General features: G+C 30.9%; 1 protein-coding gene across 1 annotated transcript; it reads right to left on the bottom strand.

Annotated features, from left to right (window-relative positions):
* Positions 1-2,318: 2,318 nt before the first annotated feature.
* Positions 2,319-12,384, bottom strand: LOC132745497 (gelsolin-like protein 1; the record flags this gene model as incomplete). Its single annotated transcript, XM_060734450.1, has 12 exons — positions 12,235-12,384; positions 11,019-11,099; positions 10,455-10,528; positions 9,976-10,050; positions 7,844-7,915; positions 6,953-7,080; positions 6,464-6,572; positions 5,785-5,895; positions 4,383-4,463; positions 3,664-3,755; positions 2,901-2,979; positions 2,319-2,456 (listed from the first exon to the last, which is right to left on the bottom strand). Coding segments are annotated over exons 1-12 (1,047 nt in total), but the record flags the coding sequence as incomplete, so codon positions are not given.
* Between the last annotated feature and the right edge of the window lie 4,656 nt (positions 12,385-17,040).

A 17,040-nucleotide genomic window follows, 5' to 3' on the forward strand; every position in this document is an offset into this window, starting at 1 on the left:
AACTATATGGTTTTTTCGGGTACTATAGTAAATATAGGGCTATATGTACCAGACTAGGAAAATATTTTGTATCGCGGTTGTATTCGCGAAAGTGGGATGCGTGTTTGAGCGGAACCTGATTTCCTTGCCCTGTGTGGGCAATGAACATAACAACCCCCTTGTCATTTGTTTCGAACAAAGAGGAAATAGAATGATTTTGTCTTTAAAGATATATCTTCTATAGATATTTTAAAATAGTATAATGCTGTCAAGTTGTTTCAATGAATGAATTTAGATAATTTTAAAAATAATTACACCCGTTTGAAAGTAAAACTTATTATTGAAAAAACTGAAAATATTAAAAAATCTACAGGATTAGATGGGGAAATTTTGGACGCAAACATCAATGCAAATATGGAGATTAATTACACCCAATACAATATCAATTTTTAGTATTAAATCTAATATTTTCCCAGATGATTTAAAAAAAGCTCGAGTTTTTTACCTATTTTTTAAATTTGGGGGAAAAAAGGAAAAGAAGGGAAAAAAACTATCGAACCGATATCAATTTTGTTTAACTATATTTCCCAAAAAAATTTGAGCGGGCCCTATTGCCAAACAAATACCTTCCATTCTTTTAAAAAAACAAATTATTCATAATTAAAACCCAAACAGGATTTCCCTAAAAATCAAATTTATGTTAAAACTGCATCATAAGTTTAATAGAAAAACTTTTGGGTTAAAAAAGATGTTGACGAGTGGGGAAAAAAGTTATAGGGACTGTATTTCTTAGACCTAAAGAAAGCCTTTTTATTTGGGTTTGACCTGAAGATACTTTTGCAATTTAAAATTAAATTTATCATTTTTCGTGAAAAAAGCCGTTAAGGTTTTTTTAATGTCATAGTCTTTCTAAAAGCAAGCAACCTGGGTTTAAGGATGGTGATTTCCTACAATCTCAGGGAAATGAAAATAATTTCCCCCGGGGTTTTCCACCAAGGCTCAAATATTAAAGGACCTTTATTATTTTCTAATATACATAAATGACATAGCTTTCATTGGTAATGATATGAAAATTTTGATTTATTCCGCAGACGAAATTCTACTCTTTTTATGAAGTCCCGGAGAGAAAATATATCAAAGTAGAAATAAAACTTCAAGATCATTTAAATAACATTGACAAATGGTGGGCAAAATAAATATATACCCCTTTAAATCCAGATTTAAATGCAAAATGTATGGCTGAATAGGCAAAAGACAAAAGTAAAATATTATGAAGAAAAAATTAATTCTTTAAGATAAGTGGAAAAATAAGCTCTTGAAAATGTAACTGATCAAAAAGTCTTGGGTATTTGCATAGATAACAACCCTAAAATGGCACTTGGCAAAATTGACAATGTTTGTAAAAAACTTAACGGAAAAATTGGCCTTATTGAAAAAAATATCGTATTTTTTTGGCAACTTTGATATGAAATTTATTAATTTTTTAAATGCATATATATTGCCCATGTATGGACTAGATTGTTGTATTATATGGGGTAAAGGAAACACAAACTACATAAATAATGTTTGTAAGTTAAAAAACGTATTTGCTAAAATCATTTTTAGCAGCAAAACCTAAAGATTCGCGTCAACAAATCTATTCGAAATCTTAAAATTGGGGGTTACCGTTCCTTGTAACAAGATTGTAAATACCACATCCGGCGGGTGCGTTTTGTTTTTAAAAAATTTAAAATAACATGGCACCGACATATGTATATGACAGAACGTGATGACTTTATGCCGACGAACAAAAAAATAATTATAACCCTTAAGATCTAGGGTCAAGGAAAGATATTGTTATTATGGAAAAGACCTTTAAAACAAAATTAATATTAAAGACACGCATTTTCTTTATTAAAAATGGCAATGAAACATTTGGAACAATATACCTTTAAATATTCGTAATGTTAATAACCTTAAATGTTTTAAAGAAAAATACAAAAGCCATATCTTGATGTTCATATGAATGGAATGAGTGGAGTGAGTGAGTGAATGAATGAAATGAATAAATATAGTGAACGAATGAACGAACGAACAAATGAAATGCAATATACATATATGTTTAGAACAAAAAATGTTGAGTGCCTGTCGAAAGTTTATTGAGTTGTAATTATTTCTAAAAATTTACATATTATAACATTCAATTTTTTCTACCTATTGCATGTCCTGTTGTTGTTGTTGTTTCTTTTTCAGAAGGCCACTTTGGAAAATAAGATAATATATGATTTGTTATTTGTATGTTCTTAATGTTGTAACCTTCTTTAAATAAAGATATTATTATTATTATTATTATTATAAGTAATTATGGAATAGAAACTCTTGAGAAGAATAAAAACTCTCACGTGTGCATACACCATGGCGTTCTTCTTCTCGTTACTTGTTGTTGCATTGCCTATCCATACAAATACATCACTACATGTGTCGAGAATGAACACATCCTTCAGTTAAAAAATATAATATAAAAATCGTGTCTCTATTCAATGAATCAACACACACGGCCGCAAAGCAAAATAAAGATCATATAGATGACGGAAACTGTTTCGAATATTTGTAATTTAATGATAAACAAATCATATGTACAGGTATATAGCTCTATAGCTTTTGGACTATTACTTTGAGCCCCCGTTGTTGGTTCGAATCCTGCCAATGACTCTCATGTATTCATGTTAATATGGTATCCAGCAAGCTTACGGAAGGTCGGTGGTTCTACTCAAGTATCCGATCGCGCGGAGGGGCACAGGGGTATTCACCCACCAGGAAAGCTGAACAGACGCCATATGATATTGTCAGTGTCGGAGTGACTTAAAACACGTCCAAGAATAAACTTTTTTGTGGTCTATTCATTGCACAAGTTCATAATATTATAGAACAACAATACTTACATTCGTATCGAGGTCTTTTTGTGTCATTGGACCTTCTTTTTCCATTTTGAACGTCATCTCCCCGGTTTCATCACTCAATCTGAGGAAGAAATGAAATTTATTCTTGCATATCAGACAGGATTATCTACCGTTTACACCGGTGCTAGAAAACTCTATCTTAAAGTTTCTTTGGGTTTTTTGATGCTGTTGTTGTTGTTTGTCAAAAAACTGTATTTTTCTGTAGTGTATACATGAAATTATGTCACATTGAAAGTGCTGATAAATACAATAAGATATACGTAAATTCAGGATAACATTATTATTCACGATAAATATGAATTCATGAAAATACATGTACATGTATAATCAAAAATTAAACTGACGCAAATAAAACCAATTCTACAGATCCAAATGATTCATTTTCTTAGTTTAAGTATAATATGTTGAAAATGATCTGTTCTCACATACTTTTAATAGAATGTTTTTACTGAATAAACTAAATGGCAGTTACCAATATAATAATAATAATAATAATAATAATAATAATAATAATAATAATAATAATAATAATAATAAAAATAATAATAAAAAAAATAAATGAATAATAATAATAATAATAATAAATAATAATAATAAAAATGATAATAATAACAACAACAATCATCATCATCATAATCATCAACATCATCATCGTAATGATTACTCAACATCGCTGTCATTATCAGAATAATTTTCACCGTTGTTTGGCATTTATCATCACATTAATTAATTGTTTAATTATTACCTGAACAATTTCTTTGAAACAGGTTCCGTACACATTTTGCTGTTTATGCCATTTGTTTCTTCAACTTCGTCCAGTTTATTATAAAACGTACCCTGCAAAATAACCGGTAATTATTATATTTGTACTAAGTTACTTCATGAATTCGAGATTTCAACTTCATGAATAAAATTATTCTTGATTTCAACTTCATGAATTCATGTTTTGAACTTCACGATTTCAGCTTCACGATTTCAACTTAACGAATTCAAGATTTCATCTTCACGAAGTTGAAATCGTGAATTCATGAAGTTGAAATCGTGAATTCATGAAGTTGAAATCTTGAATTCATGAAGTTGAAATCTTGAATTCATGAAGTTGAAATCTTGAATTCATGAAGTTGAAATCTTGAGTTCATGAAGCTGAAATGGTAAATTTGTGAAGATGAACCAGAGAACTCAAGAAGTTGAAATGTTACCACTGGTCTTTCGTAGTCTTAGCAACAAGGACTTATAAAGTCGTAATACTGCAGATCGTTTATCATTTATTTCCGATACATGGCATGGCGATATAGTGTTGACCTTTAAATTGTCTTGCAATTTGACACAATATTAAGGCCGTATTTTTTCCCTAAAAATAATCACACCCCATTACACGATGATACTCGCAGGATGGGAAAGGATATTTTATGTGTTTTTAAGTAAAATATAAAATACAGAATGGAGTATATAAAACTAACTTACACAGGCCTGCATGCCTTCATCAATGGTCTCCGAGGTACATTTTCCACGTTGATGTTTGATTTCATTAATATAACCTGCAGCCTAAAATGTAAACAGACATATTCGATCCATTGTTAATCTTAACATAATATAAAGGTTCACTATGAGTTATATAAGTATGTAAAGAGAATGTTTTGTTTTCCATCAGGACCGTGGTCTTCTTCTCCTCTGAAACTTTCGACAAGAATTACATGTACTTTAAAGTTGTTGTGTAACAGTTTTTGACAGTCTTACTGCAATATGCTTTATTATACTTATTGATCATTTTTTTTATTTATTTTTTATAAAAAATGCCCTTACAAATATTGTTTACGTAATGATGATAATACATGTATATAACAGTTACATGTATGTCGGAAAGATAAACAAAATCGAATCATGCTTATTAATACTCGTAACCACAATGTCCTAGCTAGAATTACAACAATATCAAAAGTTTTCAGCTCAAATACCCATCCAATCAACTAGAATATATTGGCGGAACTAGCTTGAAAAGTCGTTTCCATAACCACGCTAAATATTTTAAAGGGACTTCTCCATATTAAAATTTCAAAATATGTACTATATAACTAAATAGGGAACAATGCAGACCATGATCAGACGGCATGGGTGTGTCGACTGGTTTTGGTCTGCATTGGTCACATAGGTAATTTCTGTTACCACGTGCAGGTTAAGAAGTTAATATAGATAATGAACGATTCAGCATTGAAATGAATTAATAGAGAAATTATGGAAAGCCATTACGAATCAACAAAGCGTATTAATCGATTTTGTTGAGGTTCCGCGTGTTGTTGTTACACTCTTTATTGATTTAGCGATGGTCCGATATGGCTTTACATAGAAAATAAATGCACATCTTTTCGTACGGTCTGTATATCAAGCATAACATCATCATTCAGAATGAGCAAACACATAATTTACACCAATCAGTTATTCAACGGAAAATGCAAATATTTGACAAACGTACGTATATTTAAAGGAGCGCAGCACGATTCTAAATCTGTGAATTTTTAGTATTTGTGTAAATATTATACAATATTCATTCCAGCTTTTTGTACCTTAATATCCACAAACAGTAACTGTAATGTCCAAGAAATCACCAGGAACAAGGTAGTATTTCGGTGAAAAATATAGATTAGTAATTTCTGTCATATACTTCAAATATTCAGGGTGTCTCCTGATCGAATTGTAAATTTTTATATCTTTTTAACTATATTTTTTCATATGTTTTGGCTATTTGAAAATTAATTTACTGATATGGAGACGTGTCGCTTTAATGACAAGTCATTCGGAACATTTCGCCAATTATTACCAGCCGAAGATTGACGAAAAATTGCGATTGGTGAAGAATAAAGCTACGTACACGGAATCTTTCGTCCTTGTTGCTGTTCTTTCCATTCCATTGATAAATTTTGAGGCCAAGGTCAAGGATGTACACATCTGATGAATCAATTAACTCCAGACATCGTGGTACCTAGATAATAGACACACGAGGATTAGTTATAGTTATTAAAAAGAATCAGATTTAATTACTCGGGTGAACTAAAACGTAAATACCAGATGTTGCCATCATTTTCTCCGTATGTATTTGAGCTTGTTCATACAACCATGTACAAAAAAATGATAGCATTTGATTTGAGTAAACAAAATAATAGTTTAAAATCGGATCTGTTGCTATTTTTTTAAAATAAGAATTATTTAAGAAGTACTAAAAGTTCTTTGATAGTCCCCTCTCGAAGAGCCATTTCACTCTAGATGGTAAATAGATAAGTGTACACATTCAGAAAAGCTTCTCGATTACGCTAAGGATATGGCGTACATATATAATATACCATGTTACGTCTATATAACTGATAATGGTTCAAAATAACGCTTGCATCTGTAAACCGTGCAGTATCGGTGCAAAAGCATATAGCGTGATATAGTCTTTGCGTGAGGGATTGGCCAGAATGTATTTTACAATTGACCTCCTAACTTATTCATTAATATTTGGAGACTTAAGTCTCATAAAACTGTACAAAAACATGCCATATAGCATCTACCTCTGTGACTTCAATGTGTTTTCTGTTGCCATGGAAATGTAGAAGTCTGGGCTCATATTTTGTTGGTTCCACCTTCTTAAAGCCACTCTCTGCACCCCCTCTAAGAATTCTACGAAACAAAAATAGCAAGACTAATTTTTGATGCAAAAAGCATAAACATTTTACATTGACGTAAAGCATAAAGGTACTATATGTAAGATATACTAAGAAGAATCACGAGGTACTTCATACCAAGTCACATAAATGCGGATCATTATCACGCGGCGCTATAACAGGTATACTAAATCACATTAATGTGAATCATAATCACGCGGTTCAATAACAGATATACTAAATCACATTAATGTGAATCATAATCACGCGGTTCTATAACAGGTATACTAAATCACATTACTGTTAATCAGAATCACGTGGTACTACATAACTTAAAATAAGGCACAATGATTTTCATAAGAATCACGTGGTACTATAATTATGATATATACTCACGTGATTGTATCGAAGTAAGATTTGAAGAGTTTAGACTCGTGCCCCTGTACCTCTCTATGTTGAATAGGTTTATCATCAAGTAATATGTCTAACTCTACCGTTTTATATGCCGCCGTTCCATATTCATCCTACAATTAATATTCTTTCATTATTTTAAAGGGACTCCACTCAAGTTTTTTGACATTAAGGGACTGGAAATAATTTTGGAGACTTGCACGTGAACCATTTGATGAAAGTCTGGACTAATAACTTCTGTGCAAAATTTCAGATCATTCACTCATTCTGTTTTCCCAAAATAAGTATTTTATTGTGCAAAATGACAAAAAAATAAATAATGAAACGCTTTTCATCGAAACCTCGCTAAACTCGTGCAAAAAAAAAATCGATCCGAGTTTATTTCTTTATTATCTTTTGCAGATTTTTCTATTTTGAGTGCTTTACTTGATTTATGCAAGAATTTCAAATTTTATGTTTTTAGGCTTTTTGACCTCCTTTTGAGCTCCTTTAAGTTTTGAATCAACCAAAAATTATATTTACTCATTCGTTTAAATACATTTGTCTTAGCTCGTTTTGAATCACTTCAAGTCCGCTTCATCAACTAACAACATACTGGTGATTATAAGAAAACATAGCTGCGGCGACAGTAGGGCTCGAATCTACGATCCCTGAAGAGGCTTAACCATTAAGATGACGTCCAAATAATCCCAAGAATAATGACATCGTTTTATGTTGCATTACACAAATGTATTTTGTAACGAATCGGAACATTATCAAATAAGACAGATAACTAAACTTTCTTTAATTCTTTTTTCTCTGTTTCACAGGTGACAATTCTTAAATGATATTATTAAAGTGATTTCATGAAACAAATGAGTATAATTATACATATACCTGTGAGCTGTATTTTCCTATCCAAAAATGGACGTCATATAACAACTGGTCAGAGTCGAGTTCCTTGTATGTCTGCAATTATAATAATAATAATAATAACACAGAATAAATGATGTTTTTCTTGAAATATAACCTTGTTAATATCCTTCTATACGTATGGGAGAAATATGCGTTGTCTATTTCTGTAAAATCAGAAATTTTTGCAACGGATTATAATTTGCTTATTTCGCAAATAGAAGATTTTCGCTAAAAATAAATGTTCGATAAGTATTATTTAAATTTAATAGAACTGACAGAAGAAATTCGTGGTGAAAACTTTACTTCACAAATTAGTCGGAAATATTTGGTCCTGTAAAACTATCTGATTTTGCAGTAATACAACACATATTTCTACGATTCATGATGTAATTGGTCAATTATATATTTATATATTGTTATATAACATAAAACGCTTAACATTTGGAATTTTCGGATATACGGTCGCCACAAATGGCATGTTTGTTTCTCTTATGTGACCTTAATGCATGTACTTTGTGAATGTAAACATACAGATTATTGATTGGTGTATTACATGGACTTTTCTCTTTTTTACACATGGCTTACTAGATCGCATTATTACACGCATTTTTTCTGACATTTGGGCTGTATAAAGATGAAGATTTTTCTTTTCGTACTTTCCGTGATATAGATCACTATAACAATATTTACTTTGTATCTTACATTTTTCATTAAAAAAAACATATCTTTTCATAAATTTTGTTCATAATTAAGGTTTGCTATAGACGCACACATTTTTAACCATTTTAAGGGCATTCATAATACAGAGACCAAGATGCATTTGTTTCATATATTTTGATCATAAAATCATTATTATATATACATGGACTTAAATCATTTCATTTAGATAACAATATCTCCATAATACGGGCAATACTAGTACTTCTTTTACAAGATCGTCATAGTGGTCTCATTTTCTACCAAATTGTGGGTAAAGTCAAAATTTCCAAATTTAACCTAAAAGTGCCCCTGCTGGCGAAATGCTGGTCCTTTCTAACACTAAATGGTCACTACAAGTATAAATTTGTAATAAATATGACCAACATTTGAAGGAGGTGAAATTATCCAATAAGTCACAAAGAATTGGGTTTTCTTGTCCATGCAAAAAACAACACACTTTTTACTGAGTCTATGTGAATCACTATGTTGCATTGCCTTTTATATTCTGTGTTTCCAAGACTTTCCACGTGGTTTCCTTGCAGAGGTAAATAAGTTGTTTGAGTTGGCAAGTCTTCGAATCTTAGGTATATTCTATGAGTGTGTGATGTAAATACATTTTACATGTATCTTCTTTAAATAATCAAAATACAGATGGATCGACAAGTCGACTCTCCCGATACGTATTATAATTATTACAGATGAAATGAAATGGATTACGGGAATAAAGTTTAAAGATGACGCGAATTTGAATGTGTTCGTTGTAATATCTTCAAAAGTTGACAGTTCCGAAAATATACATACATAGTTTAAGAAACTCTTAAATTTAACAAAAAGATGTTTTCTATTTGATAATAAACTGATAATTGACCATTTTGTGTAATGTGAAGTAGGCTCTATGGCATTTTAATTCTGACGATCTTCGTCCTTAAAAAGTTATAACCGAGTTAACATTACTGAAACTAAAACCTCGAGAGTAATCATTACTGTGTTGCATTTCATAGAAAGTCCGGAGTCCTAACCAAAACTTAGACGACTTTGCATTTTAAAGAAAATTCCTATGTTAACCTCCTTCAATTTCTGAATAGCATTGCAGTCAAGTGAAATTTATTTATAAGTCGGATTCATATTACAATTAAATAAAACATATAAGCTCTAATAAGTTTTTTACACCGACTAAACACATTGCGGATTAAGACGCGTGCCATTGTTTTTCTTAACATTTTTCACGAAAATCAATTTGATTTAAGTATAAGTCTTTGACTAAAGATAAAATGTTTATTGAGACGATTTTAAGTATGTCTTTTACTTGATCGTAAGTCCTAGGACTTAGGATACACTAAGGACTCTAGGACTTAGGATACACTAAGGACTCTGACACAAAGCCATGAAATTAAATAATATACATTTATATTTACATTCAGGATGATATACGAGTCGCCGTCGAAAAATTTCCCGTAATCTTGTACCGGCCAGTGGGTGACTTTGAATTCCTATAAACATTATTAAAAGATACATGTATATAATGAAGTTTATAATGTATCAAATATGTTTACAGATATATATATCAAGTTGCGAAACAGATGTTCTGAGACACATATATATTGATAAAATATAGATAACATTGTATAAATCTACATCAATCAAAGCCAACCTGCTGAAGTCTGAATCATTTTCCGACTTTCTAATTAATTTCGTTTTTCACATGTTTGTACTTTTTTTAAAAAGTTTACATTTCGTTCAAACTTTTTTTTTTGTTTTTACAAACATACGAGCAATAATATATCTATAAACAGTAAAAAATAATATTTCGATTTTAGAAATTTACAACACTTGTTATATCTTTTGTTTTGAATATTATCTTCCAATTAATTATTATAAGCAATAACGAACTTACGACAATCCGCCAAATTTGAAGTCCAGGTTTGGTTCCCGCATTTTTCCAAGCTGGTTCCGTTGCTGCAGCTGATTCTGAATGCATATTTATACACTTAAGAATTTTGTTTTCTTAACACATAATATTTCTAAGATTTTTTCTTCATTGTGTATTGAGTTTGGATGAATTTAAAGACATATTTACTTGAAACATTTAAAATGATAGCTTTCGACGTAAAATCAAAGATTACACAATGAGTTAAGCCCCGTACCCAACTTGAACCCAGCAAGATTAGCCTTTCTAACCGGTATATAACCAAAGCAGCCAGCATATCTGTGCCGTCTGACCAGGCTCTGCACTGTTTGCAGCTCACTTCTTGCTAGTTTTTGCAGTTTGATATAGAAATACCTTAAAAATTCAAATGGACTGTTCCAAATTCAAATCAGGGCCAATCCATTATACACGTTCGGCGCCAATCCATTATACACGTTCGGCAAGTTACGAGTTAACCAGATCAATTATAATGAAATCAAAGTTATTTTACATGTGAAGTATTGAATGTCTCTATATAAAATATGGCCATACTTTTGATATCCTTCTCAGTGCTAGACCCAAATAGTGCCAAATTGGTATCTTTCCAGTTGTATTGTTTAGGCTTTACTAGACCTGAAATGATAAGTGTTTCATTACGAGACAAAACAAAACAAACAAAAATTCAACAATAAATAAAACAAATTACATTCCAACCCCTTTCAATCTGCTCATTTCTAAGACAAGTTATTCTTGTTGCTATTTTGGTCCATGGAAATATGTCTAAATATGTGAATAAGCCTTAAAGTGAATTGGTCTACAATGGCAGGTTTGTAATGCAATAAATAATTACTTCGATAGTATTTAGTATGATACTTACACATAACAACAACCCACAAAAGATATATATATATCGATGTTGTTTGGCAAGTGTGAGATACATGATCTGATATGACATATATATAAATATATAGCATATGATAAAATGTTCTAGAACAAAATATAATTTTTTCATTATTTGAATGTTCATACTAAATCAAGCAACATTTTATAAGAATATTCAAATGATACATTTATTGTGTGCGCGTGCGTGCGTGTTTTTTCTTCTTCATTATTTCAAAGTATTACGGAGTGTGCTCATTACAGACCAATCCACTTAAAAAGTTAGAATTTTGATGGCAATGCAAGAATATTCGCGCGGCCAAAATGTTAATATATGTATGTTTTTCAACGAAGTGTTTAAATTTTTACTGGTTGTTGTTACACTAGTAACGTATATTTCGAACAACCATGCTATCCGTCTACAAACTGTATAGTTTATGTTCCTTGTACGATCTTTAATATCGGTATAATACAGTCATAACTACTTAACTCTCACTTCTTACAAACAATACAATAATGTTTTAATTAATGACACAAAACAAACACCAAACAAAATAATACCAAATCTGGCCTTGTGTTTGTTCAAGTGCACGCCTCTCAACCAAGGGACATTGTGTTTAAAGCCCTACTCAGAGCACGACTAGTTGATTCGAACGTCTTAAAGTTTTCAAATAATTTCGTAGAAATAGTTATATACTGTTGACACTACCCATAAATTAGAAGACTGAAATTCTAGCAAGTTTTATATAGAATCATATCAAAAAGATATTATCATTAAAATAACAAATACGCCATAGATTTAATACATAACATGAAAAATATGGTCTTTCATTTTCAATATTACCAAATGAAGATTACATTAATCTACATATAAAAACATTTGACATACCTGACATTTTGTATTCCAGTGTTTTTTTTTATATCTATCATGCACGTCCGCTGTATAATAACAAAACACAACAGTAATTACAACTAATACGCCCTTAATACGTATATAATTTCCATTTTATATGGAAAGCTACAAACGCCTTTGTGAAATAACGGACTAGATTTTGTTGTATCACTGCGCAAGTAAAAAATCGTCGTCAGATCAAGACTGCGACATATGTCTCTGATTTAAACAATCACTAAATAAAACAACATTGTTATCATGGTATGTCAACTGATGTCATGTATTTTTCCGAGTGTAATGTATCAAGAATGTCGCTTCTGTTTAAGAACGTCGACAATATTGGCGTTCCATAGAAATGCCCCATAAAATGCCGATCAATACGCGAACATCTGCTGTAAGATAGCTCGATTTCATACAATCAAACTGCTTTTTTTAATATTTCTAACAAATGACAATGAATATTGTTAATATGTGAATTTGTAATGTGGTAACAAGAGCCATTTTAACTTCATTGTAGGACGATTCATTGTGAAACCCATGACACAAACACGATACTGTCGTCTGGGACGAAATAACAGAAAATAACGTTTACTATGAACACGATTATTTATTACATGCTTTTCGGTGGTTTATAGAAATATATCAGTGATATAAAACTGGTAATTTCACTGTTTGAAACAGTGAAATTACCACTTTGATAATTTCACTGTTTTGAATTTAAGCCCCTTACATTGTTTCAGTGAAATACCAGCGTGCACAGTACTGGGTACCAACTTAATGACGTGACGTCGTAAATGACGTCACGTTGTATTATTATTTGGCGCGCTTTTCATTCAGTGTTAGGTTTAATGTCTTTTTTTAAACGTTTCTTTGCATATAATAAAAAGAAAATTTGTTTAGTTTAGTGTAAGATCGAAATATATTTCACCTTGTGAACACCAAAAGTTCATATTTCACTCGTGGCTTCGCCACTCGTGAAATAAACCTTTTGGTGCTCACTTGGTGAAATATATTCCGATCTTACACTGAACTAAACAAATATCCTCTATGTAATCACATATTGTTGTTATAATGTATGCAATAAAAATAACAACGGCGATACTGAAGTTTCATGTTAACAATAAAAAAAGTTTTGATTTTAAATGAAATTTACAAAATTGCAAAGGTATCAACAGACCTCCAAGCTGTTACATATACTATAACAATACATATGTACATCAAACATGTACAGAAAACCATATACATCTACAATATTAATTATAATCTGAATAACAAATTTTATTATACAGCAAACTGCCAGTACTTCAGATAGAAAATTACCTCATACATCGACATTCTTGTATGTAACTTTAATATCCAATGAAAAGCGGCTTTACAAACGTGCATTAATAGAACTTACTATTATACAGCATCAATATACAAGTAAATCGTTTTAACTTGTAACTACATGTATTATTAGATTGCATTTTTATAAACATTCCGGCATTCTGAAGATACATAAATATTATTGAAGCAAAATACTCTCAAGTGGTTGTATTTTGAGCTTTGTTATAACATTTAAACAAATCTGTGCCCCTTTTCTTAGAACTTTGTTCAAATGTTTCAGCATCATGGGGGAAATGTAGGGGGAGGGGAGGGAAATAAATAGCAAAACATCATATATTCATCTTTGTCTAATATGACTTTATTTGATATAATTTAAAAAATCAAAAAAGTGACAACACACTACAAGTGTAAAGAATTGAACAGATAAAATTGTATGATCGTTCCATGTAGAACAGGGGATATATGAGCTGCGTCACAAAACCAACATAATGGGTTTGCGACCAGCATAAGATCAATGCTGTTCGCTATCAATTTCTCTACTTGTTATAGGGTTTGTAAGCGAACAGCATGGATCCTGATCAGACTGCGCGGATGCGCAGGCGTGTCTGGATCCATGCTGGTCACAAACCCATTATGTTGGTTTTGTCGTGACGCGGCTCATATCATGGGATGCTCACTAGCAAATATTTCAAAAATAATTCAAGTTAAAAAAGCCACACATTGTTTCAAGATCTCATTTCATTCAAGTATATATAAGCATATTCTATAATGTAGCTCACATTTAATTTAAATCAAATTAGTTTTAACAAATGGGTAAAAAGTAAAATAAGTGTTATATATAAAGCTACAGTTTCTTTCATTAATACAGAGCCAGTTGAAATACAAATTATAATGTATATGGTATAAATACGCATATATATATAAAGTATTTCAGTCACAAATTCAATAAGAAAACAGCCTTTGTCCTTTTCATTAGAAAAAACAACAGGAATTAGGAGTAAATTAAAAGTAAATCAGGACTCTGAAAATAGGTTTAATGAAGCCTTTTAAAAATTAATGCCATAAAGTTGAGCATCTGAAATGTGTCCTCTAAACGTTTAATAAAATGATCATGACGTTACATTACTCATGAAGGGTACCAGCCTTAATCTGTCCTTAATCTCATTGGTCAAATTTTAGCAAAGATTCTAAAATTGACCAATGGGAGGGCTTTATTTCAAATGCTGAGCTCACATACTTTTTCCTACTTTGGAATGTCTTACACAGATAAAATGGTCTTTAAAATGATTTAAAGGAATGACACCTAAATTTCAGAAATTATTAAACATTTCATGGATCAGTGACATTTTGATGCTACATGTATTTCCCATTAGTTTTATTGCACTATAAATGTAAAAACTTTATTTACAAATGAATAAAAAATAAATAAACAATGCATACATTGACATAACATGTAACATTAACAACTAACATTAACTATGTATATTATATATAACATAAATGGACTTTTGTTCTACCATTAGTAACATCTTGCTGACACCCGTTTTTCAAATCAAAAATCTATTTCAAAACATTGTATTTTATTAATGCCTTCTGGACAGTCATTATTTTGTTATACAAAAGCTTTTTGAATGACATGAATTTGATATCTAACACACTTCACACTATTCCCTTAATCAAACAGAAAAAGCAGTTGTGTAAATTATTACACAATATATGCACAGCATAAAATAAAGAATGTTTACATGTGATGTCATATGTCGTCGATAAGCAAAATGTCCAGAAATTAAGTTCTTCGCTTAAATGTAGTTCAACATATTATAAATTAATTCTATTTCTTTCAAGCATGTTAAAATTGAAACAAATATCATTATGTTTTCCATTGTAGTAAAATAATGCATGTTTTTTTGTTCATATGCTTTATGTATGAAACACTCATGCCAATATGTATTCATGATTAAATTACTTCACATCTGATCTTGAACAGGGTTTAATTCTACAACAATGCATGCTATTTCTTAAATTTTAAAATAATTATCCTAAGACCATGATAGGTAAGGTCCTGATTTAAATCAGCAGTTATTTTTGTGTCAGAAGAAACTTACAAGTACAGGTAAGAACAAAGTCACTAACATAAACATTAAGAATGAGTGAAGGTTCATCATTGACTATATTGAACGAGCTGAATAACATCAAATTATGCTAGCCTCAGGTGAGAATATTTGTTTTATTCAACAAATTCAATAAATTCAGTAATAAAATCATATGAATACAACATTCTATAAATCACATTCACTTACCAAAACATGCCAAAGCACATTAACAACGGATCATTGTTTTTTTATTGATACTCTATTACTATAACCTTAACATTTAGCATTTTACACTAATTAGTAATATTTGTATAAATAGTTAATTACACAGCATGTCAAACTAGAAATGTGTCATCATGCCACGGATGCCCCCGCATGCAGCCAAAATTTCAGATGGTGCATTAATTTTTTTTTTTCATTTTAAGTTCAAAGCCCTTAAAACTTTTCAATGTTAACACAAACCATTTCCATACAACGTTCAAGGCACTGAAATTATTCAGTCTTAACCTTTAGAAAAAGCATATTGCATATTTGTAGCCAAAATAATGGCTAAAAGAATGAGTGCTGAAACTGAAAGTTCAAAATTTTTCCAACATTCAGGAAAGATAAGTTTGTCTAAAATCATTGAACCATGACCAAATTCAAACTTAAACTGCTTATTCCTAAGATGTATCTATATTATTTTCAAAGTGAAAGGGACATAACTCTGCCAAAAATCCATCAAACCATGACCAAATTCCAACTTGACCTGCCCTTTCCTTTGACATATCCATATGTCAAATTAAAATTGAATATGTAACACTGTTAGGTAGATAATGAACAGAAACTGTAAATTTCATATTATTTTTAAAGTGAAAGGGGCATAACTCTGCCAAAAATCATTGAACCATGACCAAATTTGAACTTGACCTGGGCATTCCAAAAACATATCCATATGTCAAATTTGAGTTGGAATGTGCTTTGTACCATTGGGGAGATAATAAACGGAAACTTGAAAATTTCATATTACTTTCAAAGTGAAAGGGGCATAACTCTGCCAAAAATCATTGAACCATGACCAAATTTGAACTTGACCTGCGCATTCCTTTGACCCATCCATATGTCAAGTTTGAGTTGAATGTGTTGTACCTTGAGGGAGATAATAAACGGAAACTGAAAATTTCATATTATTTTCAAAGTAAAAGGGGCATAACTCTGCCAAAAATCATCTAACCATGACCAAATTAGAACTTGACCTGCGCATTCCTTTGACGCATCCATATGTTACGTTTGAGTTGAATGTGTTGTACCTTGAGGGAGATAATGAAGGGAAACTGAAAATTTCATATTATTTTCAAAGTAAAAGGGGCATAACTCTGCCAAAAATCATCAAACCATGACAAAA

This window comes from Ruditapes philippinarum, unplaced genomic scaffold (assembly GCF_026571515.1).
Source record: "Ruditapes philippinarum isolate M1 unplaced genomic scaffold, ASM2657151v2 ctg211_1_1_1_1, whole genome shotgun sequence".
NCBI lineage: Eukaryota > Metazoa > Mollusca > Bivalvia > Venerida > Veneridae > Ruditapes > Ruditapes philippinarum.